This window comes from Manacus candei, unplaced genomic scaffold, assembly GCF_025592945.1.
Source record: "Manacus candei isolate 608988 ecotype Guabito, Panama unplaced genomic scaffold, ASM2559294v1 h1tg000017l, whole genome shotgun sequence".
NCBI lineage: Eukaryota > Metazoa > Chordata > Aves > Passeriformes > Pipridae > Manacus > Manacus candei.
This window is the reverse complement of record NW_026138065.1, coordinates 5,039,286-5,056,768: the sequence shown is the minus strand read 5'-3', so window position 1 is coordinate 5,056,768 and position 17,483 is coordinate 5,039,286. Positions and strand designations below refer to the sequence as shown.

At 34.4% G+C, this 17,483-nt stretch overlaps 1 protein-coding gene across 4 annotated transcripts in view; it reads right to left on the bottom strand.

The window, feature by feature from the left end:
* Positions 1 to 17,483, bottom strand: part of FMN2 (formin 2) — a 177,009-nt gene that overhangs the window by 125,035 nt on the left and 34,491 nt on the right. For all 4 annotated transcript variants that reach the window (XM_051783770.1, XM_051783772.1, XM_051783771.1 and 1 more), the window contains exons 3-4: positions 14,255 to 14,421; positions 1,395 to 1,542 (exon numbers count right to left, since the gene is read on the bottom strand). In XM_051783770.1, coding sequence (XP_051639730.1) covers positions 1,395 to 1,542; positions 14,255 to 14,421 — 315 coding nt within the window. The remainder of the gene's footprint in view (positions 1 to 1,394; positions 1,543 to 14,254; positions 14,422 to 17,483) is intronic.

The window sequence follows — 17,483 nt, the reverse complement described above, 5'->3', positions numbered from 1 at the left end:
TAATGGTTTTGCAATTTTTCAGGGGAGGGGTTGAGATAAGGAACAGACAAGTTCTGTACACAATACATCCAGGTAGTAGGTATAGTATTAAATAGAACAATATAGGAGAGAAATAAACCATGTATAATACGAATATATTTAAAAATCTTTAGTATTATCATTTTGGTAGAAATGCACTTTCAAGTGTATCTTTACATTTCAAAATGCTTCATGTAATCAATTTTTTTCTAGATTTTAGAGCATAAAAGTGTTTTTTATTTGCACCAGCCTATGCTGGGCTAAAACCTGAAAATAAAATGAAAATAAATTCACCCTTTTGCTTTTCGAGTACAGGGTATGTTCATGAATACTCTGATCACACATCCACTGGCTAAGTCTCCAAGTTGAGAAACACAGCTTTTAGAGTAGTAGCAATGAATTTTACTACCACATATGGCAGCACCTTCATTGAGTACAGCATCATTACTTAAAAGTTGAACTAGCTCAACAATCCAGTTGATTAGTACTGCAGCATTCCATACTCTGAATTGAATGAGATTAATGCAGAGATGTTTCCTTGATGTCCAACAGGTAAAAGTCACAGCATAAATAGAGAAGCATATCTGAAATTAACTCCACCGAAAGGCTACAAGCAATACAAAGAGATCTGTTGAAATAATGACTTAATTCTTCAAATCTGAGCAATGAAAAATAGGAGTGGTAAAAAAATGGAAAATTTGAGAATATCCAGTGGCTCTCCATGGAGGGCATAGGGATGAATGCAGTCCAGAAGTGTCGAGCTGCTGAACACTAACTAATGGAAAGCAAAGCCTCCAAGAAACTGTGGTATTTGTGCATCAACACTACTAACAGAAAACAGGTTTGAAATTCTCTTCTAAATTTCTTTGAGAGAGGGTTGGGGTTTTTTTGTTGATTTTGTTTGAATTCCCATCTTAAACAAAGCTCTTAATAAGCATGAAGAAGATTGCAGAAATTTGGCTGGTAGCATAACCTCACAAATTTTAAGATAAACTGACTTTGTAAACAAGATCTTGATTTATTTTTTCCAGATACACTTTTCTTACCCCTCTGTCAGCACAGGACTGCTGAATCTACAAAGGAATACCTTACACCACTCTAATAACTTGCAGTACACCACTAGTGGGCTTCTGAAGTTTTCCATATTTTTAGAAAAGTCAGCAGTTGCCAGATACACATCTTCGTTGTTAACAAAAAGAATGCATTTTTGCTGAATATTTTTTATTAGATTCATACTAGTTAACATTATTTCTGATGCTAATCCAAGATCTTCAAAGCCAGGTGTTTGTTAGTGGTTAAGATACTAAGCTTATATCTTGGATTCTAAAAGATAGCATCTTCCCCTATGCTACACATTTATCTTGTCTGAACTATACCTTCTTCCGAAACTTTGAGTCTTTGTTCTTCATCTGGAGGTTTGGGTGGGGGCCACGCAGATGGAATTCTCCTTGGAAAGCTTCCTTCAATGTAATCTGTTGAATGTGTGGGTTGGCTGACTGCAGCCCAAGTATAAAGCTGGTCTTGCTGTGATTATTAAAAAAAAAAAAAAAAAAGGTTGAGAAGTTCATATAGAAATACAAGCTTAAAATACCTAAGCTTTTTTTTCCAGTACAAATAAATCAATATCCATCCCTATATCAAGGCAGACTTGGTTTTATGCTCTTCATCTCCTGAAAGAGACTTAAAATAAATCTATATTAAAAGAACTATTTTATTAACAACAGGTAATTAAGTTTTTAGTTATCTACAGCACAATGACATGCTAGGATACAGTTCAGCATCCTTTTGAGCATAAGGAACTCTTTTCCACTTCCTTTCTTAGAGAGATAACACATTCTGTGTATCATGACTGGTTCCATACAGCTGGTTTTATTGGTTAGATTAAAATATTTCAGTCCGCACCCTTTTCACTAAATGCACAAGCAAGGAAAATGAGCAGGATTATTTCAGCATAAATTAAACTGATATACTTACTTTTTGCAGCCCTATTTTTATAATTTCCATTTTCATATTCTTAGAAAAACAGGTAAAAAGGTGAGGTTTCTTTTGGAGTAAAATTAAAAAAAAACAAAACAAAACTAACAAATGAACAGCTAAAAGTATTTTTAGTCCTCTGGGCTCAAATCAGTTTATATCCTTATTACTCAATAGCTTTGAGTTTGATTCTGTGATTAAAAGTAGGACACATAAAGACTGTCTAATGAAAACCAGGGCAAACTTATGCTTTAAACCAACAGAAAGATTTCACACAATTCGAGTAGCTATTCTTGTGATTCCTAGTATGCATCAACATGCACACCTTGTGATTAAACTTTTAGAATTCTGTAAATTCTATAAAGACCATTCACAGCAACCACATGAGTATCCTAGTAAGTGACCTGGAAAGATGCAAATACTGCAGTACAAAACTTGAAAAAAAACAAGTCACAGGATGAAAATACAGTCATATCACAGTAAGACCTTCATACAAAGATGATGTTCATTAGATTTCATTCATGTTGTTGCCTGAGTAAAACATTGGTGATATATATTTTCATGCTACATATTTCATTTTTAGATTAAAACTTTCTTTTTCTTTTTTTTTTAAAACTTTGAGAGATACTAGAATTTGAAGAGATTTTCAGTGCGAAGAAGAAAATAACACTTTTTCTTGGGATAATCATTATTCTATGTGACTAAGTTTTTACTTGCCTAAAAATAAGTTGTGATAAGGATGATAATGTTCTATTGAGAGCAAGTTACATGGAACAGACAAATGCTGGTTTTAAAGTTAAAAGTTTTGGTTTCCAGAGAGTGTCCCAGTCAGGCTCAAAGGAAGCTCATTAGACCTTCCCATCACGAAAAACATGGTAAAAATCCAGACATATATATAGACCTTAGAAAAAGGTAAAAATAAATGGATAAAAAGCTTAATAAAAAATAAGATCAGGTTCTTTACCTAGCCCTAAACATTATGTTCCTTGAAAAGCCTGTCCTTTCCATTAGAATGCTACTGCATCTGAATATGCAAAAAGGCTTGATTAATGCAGTCCTTTGAGTAACTTAGTTCCTTCCCTTTGTGTAATTCCAGCTTTTTAGAGGATATGTACTTCTGAGTTTCTGCTCAATTTCCAGTACTGTTTGAGTAAAAAGCTGAGGAAGGGTCATACCTGTACATACTGTGTAAAGATAAAGAAAAGGTGATGGATTTTGCTATTTGTCATGTTTCTGCACCATTTAAATCTCAAAAACACATAGGAAAATAAGATCCAAAAAGGCCATTGAGGTAAACCAGGACAAATTTTTTCTTGCCCACTCTACTACCTTGCACAGTCGAGGGAACACAGGGAAGAACATACTCTGCAGAGCATTAACTGGTTAAGCACAGTTGACTTTCAATAGGATTACAGGGCAATAAAACAAAAGACAACAGACTGTAGATAATACTGACATAGCATGAATGATGAAGACAAACAGTTAAACTGTTCTTGGACATGACATTTCAACATGCCAGTTCTTCAAAGATATAATACAATCATTTAATAACAGAATTTTGAAGTATGATTAGTCTACAGGAATTGAGATGTATTAAAAAAATAGCTCAGAATTATTGTACAGATGGGATACATTATGATGGTAATAAAATATGAAGTACCTATGTTCTTGCTGATATAATTTACAGCACATAACATATGAGCAGTTATAAATTAAGACATCACACAACTCCATAACTGACTCTTAACTCAGTGTGGGAGCTTTGTTTGTGAATATAAAAAACAGTATTTGTGTGTATTGCATTTAGGGGGGGTCTTTTTTCATTCACTATTCAGCACAGAGAAAGACAATGGAATGAACTCATTATGTAATAGAAATTTAGACTTCCAAAAATGCCTTGGAGGGACTTGCAATACAATGAAAATGTATCAACTTTCAACATTTAAACAAGGCATTTACCAGCAACTACTTTCAGATTACTTTCAAGGTTATAAACATAATTTAAAATATGAAAAACGGCATGACAGAAAGGCATTCTGAAGCTCTGGACTTGAAGCTGATAGTCCATAATTTACACTTTAAAATGGAGAAGATTAACCCTGTCTCTGCTTTCATACCCTTCAAAAGAGATGAATCATCTCGATGTACTTAATTTCTATCTAGTGAAGCTACAGTCCAAAATCTAATGCTTTGTTTGTCTTTGGTTCCTTGTCTGTTAATATACTAACCCATCCCATTTTCCTTTTCCAAATCTGATAATGCCATAAATGCCATTATCATATTATTAGAACAGTTAGAAGAAAGGTATATACAGCCAATTCTATGATGTTAAAGTACTACTCAAGCAAAAGAAACAAAATAATCCAAATTAAAAGTCTAGATTTGCTTTTAACTTTAATAATCGTAGCACAATTATCCATGATCCTAGATTTCCACATTCAACTTTTTCTCCTTTAATCGTATAATTTCAGAGGGAATTTTTGGTAATTATCATTGTACATACAGTCAGTGAATATACTTACCGTGATCAAATTTTGAATACCTCTGTGATTTCCACTTCATCTTGCTCAGACTCCACTATTTAGTTTTTAAAGCATCTCTTTTTAGGGAAAAATTACATCTGTATCCTTGTAATGAATGATCCCAATCTTACTTATTCAGACTCATTTCTGGGCAGACATTGAAAGCTTAAAGCTATCTGAGTCTGGTGCACTAAACACGATGTCAAGACGAGTTTTTATTTCCACACATCCTTACACAGCACTTTCCAATGGTTCTTAAAAGTGTAGAGCATCTGCACAGGGGCAAGGCAAACTGCCTGCAGGATCTGACGGTACCTAATCAATATCCATTTTACCACTTATAGATCTAGCATTTAGAATCACAGAGAGTCAGGTCTGTAGTTTAACTCACTCTCTTCCCAGACAGCTTTAAGTATGCACAAAGAATGGCTTTTCGTAACAACTTTTTGTTCTCTGGTACCACAGTGTTGCACTTCAAGTACCTAACAGATTAAATATTAAATATGTTCCTTCACTGCTTGAGCTGAGCATATGTTTTCCAGCTAGTCTCTAAAAATGGAAACTAGTGCTGTAAGCTACTCAAAGAAAAGGCCTCTAGCAAAGGACACACAGAAAGATGCTGGTGAACCCAGAACTAACGCCATGATCTAGACCTACAGTAAACATCAAAAGTCACTCTGGTGGGCCCGGAGATTTCAGAAAAGGGGTCACACATTTTTCACACAGAGACGAGATTTGCCCCCTGGGCCACAGACTGAATTACAGACTACTATATCTCTCACTGTTGGAAAATAATATGCAACCTTGAATGTATGATTCATTGTTCCTGGAGATATATAGGTAATACAACCTTCTGCTCAATGTCGCTTCAGTTTTTAATCAGCTGTTTATATGCTTCCAGTTCAAAAAACAAAGCCATTGTGAGAAATGCTTAAAAAAAAGTACAAGAGATGGAGTTGCAATAGCAATAATTGTACACACATTTGTCCAAAATGGCTGTAAAAATGTTAATTAGCAATGTGAGAATCAAGGGGGAGAAAAATCTGACCAGAAGTATTTTGACAAGACTTGTCAACAAGGAAAAAACAAAAACAAAAATGCAGGCAGAGAAGGTAAGGCAGTATAGAAGCACTCTGCTATCAGGAGTAACCACTGCTCTTCAGGTCAGCACAGCAGTAGACAGGGAAAACACATTAGCAGTACCTCTAAACTTTTTTAAATGAAAGTGCATTGGTACTAACTTGCCTGATGGCTCCTGTATCAAGCATTGATGTAATTGGGTTCTATCTTGTAAGAAATTTATTTTCAAATAGTAAACTTGAAAAACTTTTCACTAGAACCCCAAACAATCAAAATTATCCTGAAAAGGGGAGGACAGAAGTGTCAGCATGTTTGCAGACAGATATAAATGGGCCAGGATTAAACACAGAGTGGGAGTTACAAGAAGATTTCTACTCATCAAATCAGTCTGGATTACATTCTTTCAATAGGAGGAAGTGGAGGAGTGGGTAGAGGAATTACCCTGCATTTAAAATAGAACTCCATAAACTCATAGCAGAATTACATTTTATTGTCCTTGGGATAAGAAGAGATCAGACTCCCTGTCTCAGAGGTGTTTTCCAGGCTAAGAGTTCCAGAAAGCTTGTACTGCATTTGTACATAATTTCTTGTCATTTAGTCTGCTTCAAGTGCATGGAAAGAATTTATTTTTTTTCCATTTGGGAAGTTTAATCATTCTAGTATACTAAGTATACAGTCTCTAAAATGAAAGAAAGCCAATTGCATGTTCTGTACTGCATACAAATAGTTAATTGAAGAAGCAAGGTTTTAGTTTGAGAAACTACAGCCAGACTACCTCAAAATGCTCTGCTCAGCAGGAGACTGCTTTATTTTAAGCAGCTTTTAAAATAAAGAAATCAATACTATCAAGAATGGGGAAAGTGGCTCACTTATTGAGGAAAGGTTCAGTAACAAAGCTCTGTCTTGCCACTGACAGAACCAGAGCAGTGATTAAACATGGTTCTCAACCTGTACTACCTTTGGCTGTATTAGTGAGCACAGATGTCTTTCAAGGTTGAAAAACAGCAAGTCCTTCATAATACTTTAATGTATAGCTGAAGTAGCACTTTATCCTCATGAACTAAATTTGATGCATAAGCATTTTATGTAAGTAGGTTTTCTTCTTGTCAGAGAACCAATTTGCCCCAACAATTAATTTAAAAACACTGTCTCAAAAATCCTGAAACATTTATTTCCCGTGAAATGACTTTAACTTCCTCAACAAAAAAGAAAAAAACTTGTTTGATCCCATTAGACTTAGGATTCAACACCATATCCCAGTAATATGAGAGGCAAAAAGAGCCAATAGCCCTTCAGTTAGGGCTCTCATGGGGAAAGAAATCTGGAAACTAAATTTCAGATTCCCACATCTATACTCACTCTGTTCCAGAGTTATTGTTTAGGTCTTTCTATTCACCAATAACTTCTGCATTAAATATAGCTGAATAGATTGAACTGCATAAAACAAACTTTTCTTGGATGGGGGAACAGTAGCTAGCTTTTTGCAAAATAGAAGAATATCAAGATCTAGCCACATCCAGCTTGAACTCCCACTTGGAAGGCCACATCCCAAGACCACTACATTATTAGCTGTTACTTGGATGACCTGACAGTTCATCCTTTCTCATTAACCCTCCAAAAAATGTAAGCCAAGACAAGAAGTTTCTCCATCAGGAGTTGTTTTCACTCCTATTGACACAGTTCCACAATAAGCTTGGATTCTGACAAATTTGAATCGCCCAAATAGAACTTAGAAAATTCCTTTCACTTCTATTCAATTTGACAATGTGATTATTACTACTATAAAAACTTTCTCTTGGAAAGAGACATGCAATATGCACAAACTCAATTCCCTCTGTATTCTCAATTCCAAGCTAGAAAATAGACATTGTTTTATGACTGAAATTCTTAAGAAAGTGAATTAATGCACAGACAGTCATAAAATATAAAGATCTCTAGAGGTAACAGGCTGACCACCTTCACCTTATACACAATGATTCTCAAAATTTCAAACAGATCGTGTAAACTTAACATACAGTATATGCCTCTTGCGGCAGCTCTTCAGAATAACAAGCAGGTAATCAATATTCTCTGCAAAAGACCTAGCAATATCCTACATATAAACTGTCTCAGTTGAAAGTGTATCCAGCAGCATCACTACAAGTAAGCAGATAGAAGAAAGAAAAAGAAAAAAAGAGAAGGAGTAGAAGTCTGCAGGGTCTGAGCTAACAGCTATAAAATAAATAGGCAATTAAAATAAAAAAAAAAAAAAGAAAAAAAGAAAAGAAAGGCGGGAAACAGCATAAAATCAATATTTCAGCAAGTGATCAACCAATTGTTTCCATTTTACTAAATTCAGAAATATTCAGAATTGCTCACCACAAAAGAAAAGGTGTCACAATGTGTGATTGGGCAATGGAAGAGGAGACATGGGGGTTTTGATTTAGCCAAAATGAACTGCCATGGTATGCTACATTACAAACAAAGATTAAAACAGCAGATTAACAATCAGTTTTCTCTGCTCTAGTCCACAATTTTAAATTGTTAACTTTTAAAATCTTATTCGCTATTGACCTCCAATATACTGCTTTGACAAATTTCATAAAATGGGACTACGTCCAGTCTTACACATTTTATGCCCAAGCAATGAAAGTATGCTTGAAGAAATGCAGCATTGGAGAAATGCTGCACTGTTGCAAGTTCTGTGTTACAGTTTGGAATTGAAGTTCTCATACTTGATATCAGTTCTTGAGAAAGTTCTTTTGACACTGATCATTGTTATTTTGGCTCTCTGACTTCCGAGAAAGGAGTCTATTTGCAATCTGTTTATCTACTAATTTTCAGACTGGCATAAACAGTGCAAATAAGTTAAAATTAAGTACTGTCTTGGTGCCACTAATTTCTCTTCCTTCTGACCTGTGAAGTCCCACCATCTGCTACTACTCAGCAGAAAGAAAGCAACGTCTTTGTTTCCTTAAAAAGCATTTGCATCACCACAGGTGGCCAGGAGGTAATAGGAAAACAGTCATTTTTATAGCATTTCCCATTCATGCTGTCTGTCTCCCTGCTTCCTTGGGGAAGCATTATTTCAGAAACAGAGGACAGCCTAGTCAGGCATCTCAACTACAAATCTCAGAAGGGGAAGTACCTATCCCAAACTGCCAAGCATGACTATGTATAAAATCACATCATAACACAGTAAAGAAAGATGCCATCCAGAAGATGTCCATTTAGGTCTTTCATCATAGAATATGCTGAAATAATTGATAAATTGAGAAGAAATTAACAGCTGTACTCAACAGAGTAACAGCATTAAATAAAAGCACTGTAAAAAAGATGTAGAGGGCTAGCCCAGCTAAAATGAAACCTGAGACAAAGAAAGATGAATATTTAGTGTGCATTTCAAATACATATGGAAGAAGATATTGCTGGATAATATCACTTAAAAAAAAGGTAGTTATTGGATCCTTCCGAGTGCAATAGAGATGAAATTCCTCAAACAAGGAGTACAGTATGAATACAAAAGTGTGATCAGTTTTCCTCTCAAAAGCATTTATAAAATGATATCAGAAAGTCCCTATCACAAAATAATTTAAGTTTTCACTGAGAATTTAAGTGTTTTAAACCTAATGTTCAGAAACAACACACAAAGTTACTGGGAAGGCTTGTCAGAAAAAGAGTAGAAATTTGCTATGAAAGAAAAAAAAAAACCTGCCCATAACTTAAGACTGTACAGCATGAACTGGAAAATCTGAAATGAGAAGTCATACTTGGGGGCTACACAACCACAATGTATAGTAATTGCAGCTACTGGATAAAATGCAAACACCGAGTACTGTCAATATTTCTTAATAATGCAGAGATTCTAAATAAAGTTGCCTTGCATTGATAGGAAAATTCCAGTTTCTTTCATTGCTGTGTGAACAATTTAAATTCTAATGCAAATGCTTGTCTCTGAAGATAGCTATCTTACATCTTCTGTGGTACATTATTACCAGAGGAGCTAAGCAGGAGATGAGATTTTACTTGTGAAAAACTGTTATCCTTCAACAGGTGTCTGCAAAAACTTGCCTGTGGTTACATTCTTGCCAAAGATGCCCCATTTAACAATCTCATGTTTATTTTACCCTAATAGGATAGTATAATGTGGTAAAATGCTAAAAAGCTCAAGATTGCAGCTGCACTATATATAGCAAGGAAAGTAGTTCTCTTCTCACAGCTAAAAAGTAACAGGACAAGAGTAAATGGCCTCAAGTTGAGCCAGGGGAGGTACAGGTTGGATTTTAGGGAAAATTTCTTCACTGAAAGGATGGTCGAACATTGGAACAGGCTGCCCAGGGAAGTGGTGGAATCACCATCTCTGGAAGCATTTAAAAGGATTGTGACCGTGGCACGTAGGGATATGATTTAGTGGCTAACACAGTGGTGCTGGGTTAATGGTTGGACTTGATGATCTTAGAGGTCTTCACCAACCTTAACAATTCCATGATTCTATTATTTGGGACTGAAAGAGTTTTTCACAAAGCATTAATTTCTTACATATCATTCAGTCAAAGGATTTTTTTTTTAATTTGAATCTTAAAAACCCTGTTGAACAACTCCCAACTGCTAAAAGGGGAAAAAGATAAAAGGCAAGTAGGCAACAGCTATTTAAAAGGCAAGAAATTTTTTCACAGAACGTGCTCTAATCTATCTTTCTATAAGTTGTCCATTTAATTGCTTGACCTTTTTTTTTTAATTTAAAACCTCTGTTTTTCTTTTATAAAATACTAGCAGAAGAACGAAAGACTAAAGATAGCCTTATGAGTAAGAATTCATGACACACATGAGGCAATAATTAGCAACCTCTCCATGAAAGAGGAAACTAGCAATCAGAGAAATGTATTTCTAGACAGGGAACCTGCCGCTGAGCACTTACTTACTGTTTAAGATACTCTTTACATTTTAGAAGTAGGTAGGAAAGGCTATAGCAAAAGCTTTCACTGCTTCTCAACAGTAAACATCTTAAAAACCCCAATCCTGTCTTATTTCTGTTACTTTTAAAGCTTTGTTCAACTTTTATTTTTCAGACTAATCTTTTACTTTGAGCATCTGCCACCATCTCTTCAAAAGAAATAATTGATAAAATGGGCCAAGGTTGAACATGCAAGTTTTCTCATAAGTTCTTAAAACAGTTCTAAAGTTTCTGTCCTTTGGACTATAACCTGAAATTTGACAAAAAGGCCAGAGATACTTCATGAACATATGATCTCCAATCATCATTAAAATCTATATAAAAAACCTGAATAATTTATAAGCCTGTGGAATCTGGTCACTATCCTTGGCATAAATTTGATGACAGCTGCTAGTTCTCTGAAGATTTGTGCTTTCGTTTGGCATTTGTTGATCATTCATGTTTGCCATATACTAAAAAAGTAGTAAGCATCATATCCACAAAGCACAGATACACCAGAAACACAAGTGCTAAGATTTTAATTTAAACTGGTTTCCAGGAGCCATTGTGATATTATCCTGAGAAACTAAGAGCTGTAAAAGTTGTCTTTACTTTTAATACACTGCTTCATTTGAGTCAGACAGTGGGAATCCTAAAAGAAATTTAAAAGAGGGCATGTACCATTATTTAATGCTCTACACTGAAGCCTAGAATATCTTAGGAGAAATAAAAAAAATCAAACAGATCTCTTGTACATTGCTGAGAAAAGAGACACAAGATTTGGGTACACATTTCTAAGACATGGAGAAGCAGAGGTGACCACCAGACATGAGTAATAAAGAAGATGAGAATATAATCAGAATGTGAAATTACAAACATTTCAAGACAGCAGAGAGTTCAGCATTAGCCATGTTAAATTAAATTCACTGGAGGACATCCAGAAAAGAAGATCAAAGTGAGAGAAGAGGTCTTCTAAATAATGTTTATATTCATCTCAAGCCTTGAGCAATAGATTGTAGAATGAACAAAACTTACTGAATTGTTTTCATAAACTGTAACCTAACCTCTTCAAAAAACAAAGTCTGTGGGACTACACTTATGCAAGAGGGGAATCATGGACTTTATTCAACATAAAGTGATAAGCTAAAGCTCAGAAATGCAGGGGATCAGTCACAAAAGGAGAAAAGAAAGGATTAAAGGAAGGACTTCAGTGGAAAAAGGGTTGGCAATTCTGAAAAAAAGAAAAATAAAGGAATGACCTAAAAGACTTTACAAGCACCAGATTAAGATGCAAATCAAAACAGTCAAATAAGTAACATTAAGGCACAGGCAAGCACCATACCTGGAAGGAGAAGGGAGGAGGGACAACAAGGTGGCAGACAAACCTGTCTGCGACCAGGACAGGGTTACAGGAGCTTTGTTGATGGTAGTTTTAGCTGAGTGAAATATCAGCCAAACTGGAGGCAATCCAAGGTTGAACTAGGGGCATATCTGAAGAATTCAGAGATGAAGGAAGAATATAGGACTGGCTGTGCTCCCAATTTAGGAGGAATGTCAAAAAAGATGTATTTCTTAATTGTAGATGTGTGAAATGTAGGTGTTAATTAAGGCTAGTCTGATTCCTCTGTCTTTGAAATAAATGGTTAGATCAACACTAAAATCTTGCTCTAATGAGTTAAACAAAAAAAGAAACAAAACTCAAAAACCTAAAAAAGAAAAGAATCCCAACGTACAGACATGGAAAGAGATGCAGAAGGGGACAAAACTTACAGATATTACATGTCCTTTTTTAAAGTAATATAAAGCATCACCTTTTTTTTTCCACACTAATTATTAATTATTTCATTTCCTTACATAAAAATTAGCACTTATTTCCTGTAAAATATTTTATTTGCTCTAAGAAGCAAAATCAACTATACTGCCAGTTCTAGCCATTTTCATTTACTAGAACCTGTAATGAATAAACAGATAGGTGCACTGTGGTCACCAAGGCTGAAGCAGAAACATATTCCAAAACTCAATAGCAGCAGGTCTCACCTTCCCACCATGTGGAATTCAGTTACTGAGGTAGTAGTATTCAAGACAGATGTATGCTCCTTTGAAAGCGGATGCATTACTTAGTTACATACACAGGGCTTTACACCCCTTCTGACATTGTGTTACAGGAGTGTGATCTATTTAGGGGATTTATGCCAAAAAGCAGTCGTAGAGGCTGTGACATTTGTGGCTTAATGATAGACCAAGTCAAATTAAGATCACTGCTAGGCCAGCAACATCTTAAATTGCTGATTTTGATACACGGTTCACATGGCACTAGGCTACTACAATGTCCATCCTGCTGGATATATTAAATGAAAGACAACTAAAATATTTGTTACTCAGACAAAGCATGGCATACCAGTTAACAAAAGAGCCTTTTCTGCTCCTTCACAAACTTTGAATTTGATAAAAAATCTGTTTATTAGTGAGGAGAAATTTTTTTACTGTATTCAATACTCTAAAGTTGATTAGCTGAATATATGTAAAAGTGGAAGAACTGAAAACATTACCAAACTCTTTTAAACAACCTGAAAAATAAGAAAATTGCCTTTTTCAGTAACTTTCTTGAGTATATTTAACCACGAGCATTTTCAAATGCTCTGTGATTTTAAGTTGCCTGAGTAACCTCAGTTTTAAAGTTACACTGCATTTTTCAATTAGTTTCAAAACACAGTTAAAAATGCTTTAAATGTTGCTTCCTAAGAAAACACCAAAAAACAAACATATAACAATATTTTTAGACGGACCATGACATGACTTTGTAGATAGGCTAGGTTGTCTAGGAAAGTTTGTATAAGAATTCATTAGAAAAAAAAATATTCTACCTCTTTTCCCTTCACCAGTTGTGTTAAACTATTCTTCAGGAAAGATCAGAAAGATTTAAAGATTTAAGGAGACTCGTGTTCTCTCATGTCTATGCCAATCATTTTTTGAGTATTCCTAACCAACCTTCAGCTTAATGTGTAGAATAGGGATGATCTTAACTATACCAGTAGCTTATTAAGTTATAAGTTAATATTTGTACTCTATTTTGAAGCTAATTACTGAAGAGAATATCCCTGATTATCTTCAGTCACATAAACCAGTACAAAATGTCATGTCCTTATGTTGAATTAATTATCCAAGAGGAAGGGAAAGTATGTTAGGTTATGTCTACACCACAAGTTTGTAATAGTATGCAAACACCACCAGTAACAGCCCAAAGGCACAGATAAAACTGTAGCTGGAATTCCAGCAAATTTCCACCGATCTCTGCACTATTTTGTATCAAAAGTATTTCTGGGGGGAGAGGGGGGAAGTATCTCGCATAGACATCCTCTTTGGGTTCTGTAAAATTTTGTGAAATGCTGTGTTCTGTTCTTCCTTTAATTTAGATTTTTGGTGAAGTAGCTATTGGATTGAAATCTAGGTAGTCCTATAGAGTGCTTTGATTCAAAGAAGGCAACTTAATGAAAAAAAAGCAGATGAAGAACATTATGGCAGAATAAGATTTGGGTTAAAAAGTTAAGAAATCAAGTTATGGGAGAACCTTCTTATGCTTACTTGTATACAAAAGGGCACATACTTGAGCTCAGAAAAATAGCTGGCCACTCTCCTAAGGGCAATTTTCATTAAAAGGACTTACAGAATTCTCTCAAGAGGGATAAACCATTAGTAAATTATGTCTTGCTTGGCAAAACAGACAAAAGATAACTTTTTCAGTACTTACATCAAATGTGGGCGTGCTTTGCTGGGCGCTCTGATTACATGGCTCCCTGAAGCAGTCAGTGAATGGCAGCAAAAGACCCAGTGCAATAATGCGAGAGCATAGTTTTTCTGCTTCTTCTTGTGGTGCATTTTCTTGCTGGCTGAAGAGCTTTTCCAGCAGAGTTCGTCCTGTCAAGGTGATGACACAGATCAGTAAGAATTTGCAGCTATCTACAGGACACAAATATTTAGGCATTACAACGCATACTGAAAAATCTCAACTATTATAAGTAAAAATATTAAATAAAAAAAAAGAATTCTTGAGAAAAGTCTCTGATAGTAAATATTTAATATAAAAAATTTCTACATAGTAACTGTAGTTGATTTGGAACCTGATTAATGAGGATATTCAAGAAAATATATATTGTGTTGGTTGCACTGTGGAGTAGGAAAAAAAACCCACGAGATGTTATTGTAGCATCAATTTCCTATTTACTTATATTATACAATTGTCCTGAAGGGAAAACTGAGATATTACCAAGAAATGAAGCAATTCTTCTGAGGACATCAACAAAGTTATTATAGAATTAAGTCTCCCAATTCCTGGAACGAGTCTTTTCTTTCTTGAATCATAAAATTATCAGTCTTTGAGAAATTGTCCTCTGTTTCTTTGGAGAAACTCTCAATAAAAGAATAATAACAAAAAAACCCTGATAACTATTCTGCACAAAACTGTATTTAATACAGTTCTAGAGGAGCAGAGTGCTCCAAAATAAAATGCAGTGTCACAAGCAGCAATTCAGAGAAGTAAAACTTTTAAAGAGCAAAATACTTATTCCTCTTATAGGGCCATATTTCATGATCAAATTGTTTTTTTTGTCATCTAACCAGAACATGAAAGGAGAACATATGTTATAAAGAATATTACTGGAGAAAATGTTAGTGGTTTGAAAGATCATTATGCTTCATGCACTTAGCCAGAAACAGACTACAAAAATTAGTTACGTACACAGGTTTCAGTAAAATCGACATTTTAAGAATATTAAATTCCTTGATTAAGGTCTAAAATATCAAAAGATAGCAAAGTAGATTCACAGGATATTGATAGATTACATAGATCTACTAGAAGAGAAAAAAGAGATGCAGTAATAAAGTTAATTTTATGTTTGAGTATGAACTAGATGCGAATACAATTTGTACCTCAATAAATTTCTATGATCTGTTTTTTCCACCCATCCACTCAAAGCCAAAGGTATTTTCCAGAAAAAATATACTAAAACACTTTCTTAATGCAATATACTAATGATAATTCTACTGGTTTTTACATAGAAATGCAAGATTTCTGATTGAATATTGATTTTATTCAAAATGTAAAATTTCCCAGGCTTTCTGAACATACTAAAAGATTTTTTCTTTTAAACATCTGGATGCAATTTTAAAAGGATATTTTAAGTGACATTTAGCCCAAAGTTTCTGTATTATTTTAACTTCATGTGGCAATACAGCCTAAAATAAACAATACATTGAAATGTTGGAAGTTATTTCTAAGGTTTTCCTCTCCACATCTAAAGATCTGATAATTATCTGATTATTAATCCAAGTTTCCTGGCCCTTTATTAGACATAATACAGTAGATTCAAGGGAGATAATAAATTTTGTTACATTTGTCAATTAGTTTGCCCCTGTTCCATGTTTACATCACCTAAAAGGTGATGCTAACAAATCTGCTTATTCAACATAGTCCTCTATTAGAGTTCAGTTATTAAATCTTCCAAGTCATTTATTAATTGAAGATGGTCTTTCTTACTGAGTGATATGCACTGTAATTTTTAACAATTTACCCACAGTTGTAACGTACAGAAAGGCAACGGTATGAAACTATGGAAGCAAAGAACAAATAGGGAGTTATCTGCCAACAGATGTTTTAGTGATTTTAGTCGTTTTTTGTTTGGGGTTGCAGTTGCCAAAGCTTAGTAGTGCTGTAAAAGATGAATAAAAAACCCTAGTTACTGCCTCTCTTACTGCAATAAATGGATTCTCCTAGCTGTAACTGCTGAGGTTAGGCTATATAAGTAATTTTAGAAAAAAATAAGAGTATAAGACTGGCATCACACTAGCACTAGGGGACCAATAGTAGCACTTCTGCTAGTATTTCTGGAGAAAGGGATATCATATTACCATAGTATCACCTTCTATCTCTGAATAAAGTTCAATGACATGGAAAATGGTCTAGATAAAAGAGAGACCACTGGTAAAGGTGAATGGGGAAGTCAATGCTTTACACTTATCTAAAATGCACAGAAGAAAAAAAAATAATAAAAGTACACCAAATGAAGATCACTTAGCACACACACAAAATAGGATTATGCAAGAAAACTACACATTTCTTCATACTATATTAAATATTCAAATGTTATCCATGACTTCTGAATGTCAGACTTGCTAGATTTCTTTTTTTAAAGGTTTTTTTTTTTGGTCTGGATATTTCAACATTTAAATAATCTTGCCATGTTTCGAGAGTCTTCTGCACATTCAGAACCAGAATAGCCTTTCCCTTTTGCTTTAACCTAATTAGCACAAACAATATCCGTAAATTACAAAACAGGAAATGATGCTCTTTTTTTCCTTAATCCTCCCATTCATTCATTATTTTTTATAGCACTTAACAGTCTTGCTCAAGTTCAAATACCTTGTTCAGAATCCTAGTTGCTACTCGGTTTAATTTGTATAGCAGTTATTAACTATTGTCTAAAAATACTTTAGCATTCAGGCAATATAAAATAAGTATATATGTAAAAAAAGTCATCAGTGTACTTAAGTAATGCAGAGTAAGATAAATTATGTCATTTTGTCCATCTGAACCTGAAGTAGTCTTGGAATAAATAGGATAGTAAAAATTATTTAATTATGTTAGCTGGTACTTTTTAACCTAAAAGAATTGATCATTTGATTGAAACTGACTTTAGTACTATTAAGCTGTTCTTTGCATCAACTATTTGTTGAGTCAAAAAAATAAAGGTTCTCAACACAAAGGTAGTAATGTTCATATAAAGCTGTGCTCTAATGCAGCTTGTGTGTTCCTTGTAATTGCTATGGAGATCTGAGGACAGACATAGAAATTTAAATTACGGAAATACATTTTGTCCGTTCGGTTAAGACCTTTTACCAAATGCAAGGTGAAAAAAGTTCAGTTTTAGAAGCATAGAGAAATAGTTTCGCTGTGAGAAGCTGTGAAAAAAAATAAATCTCTG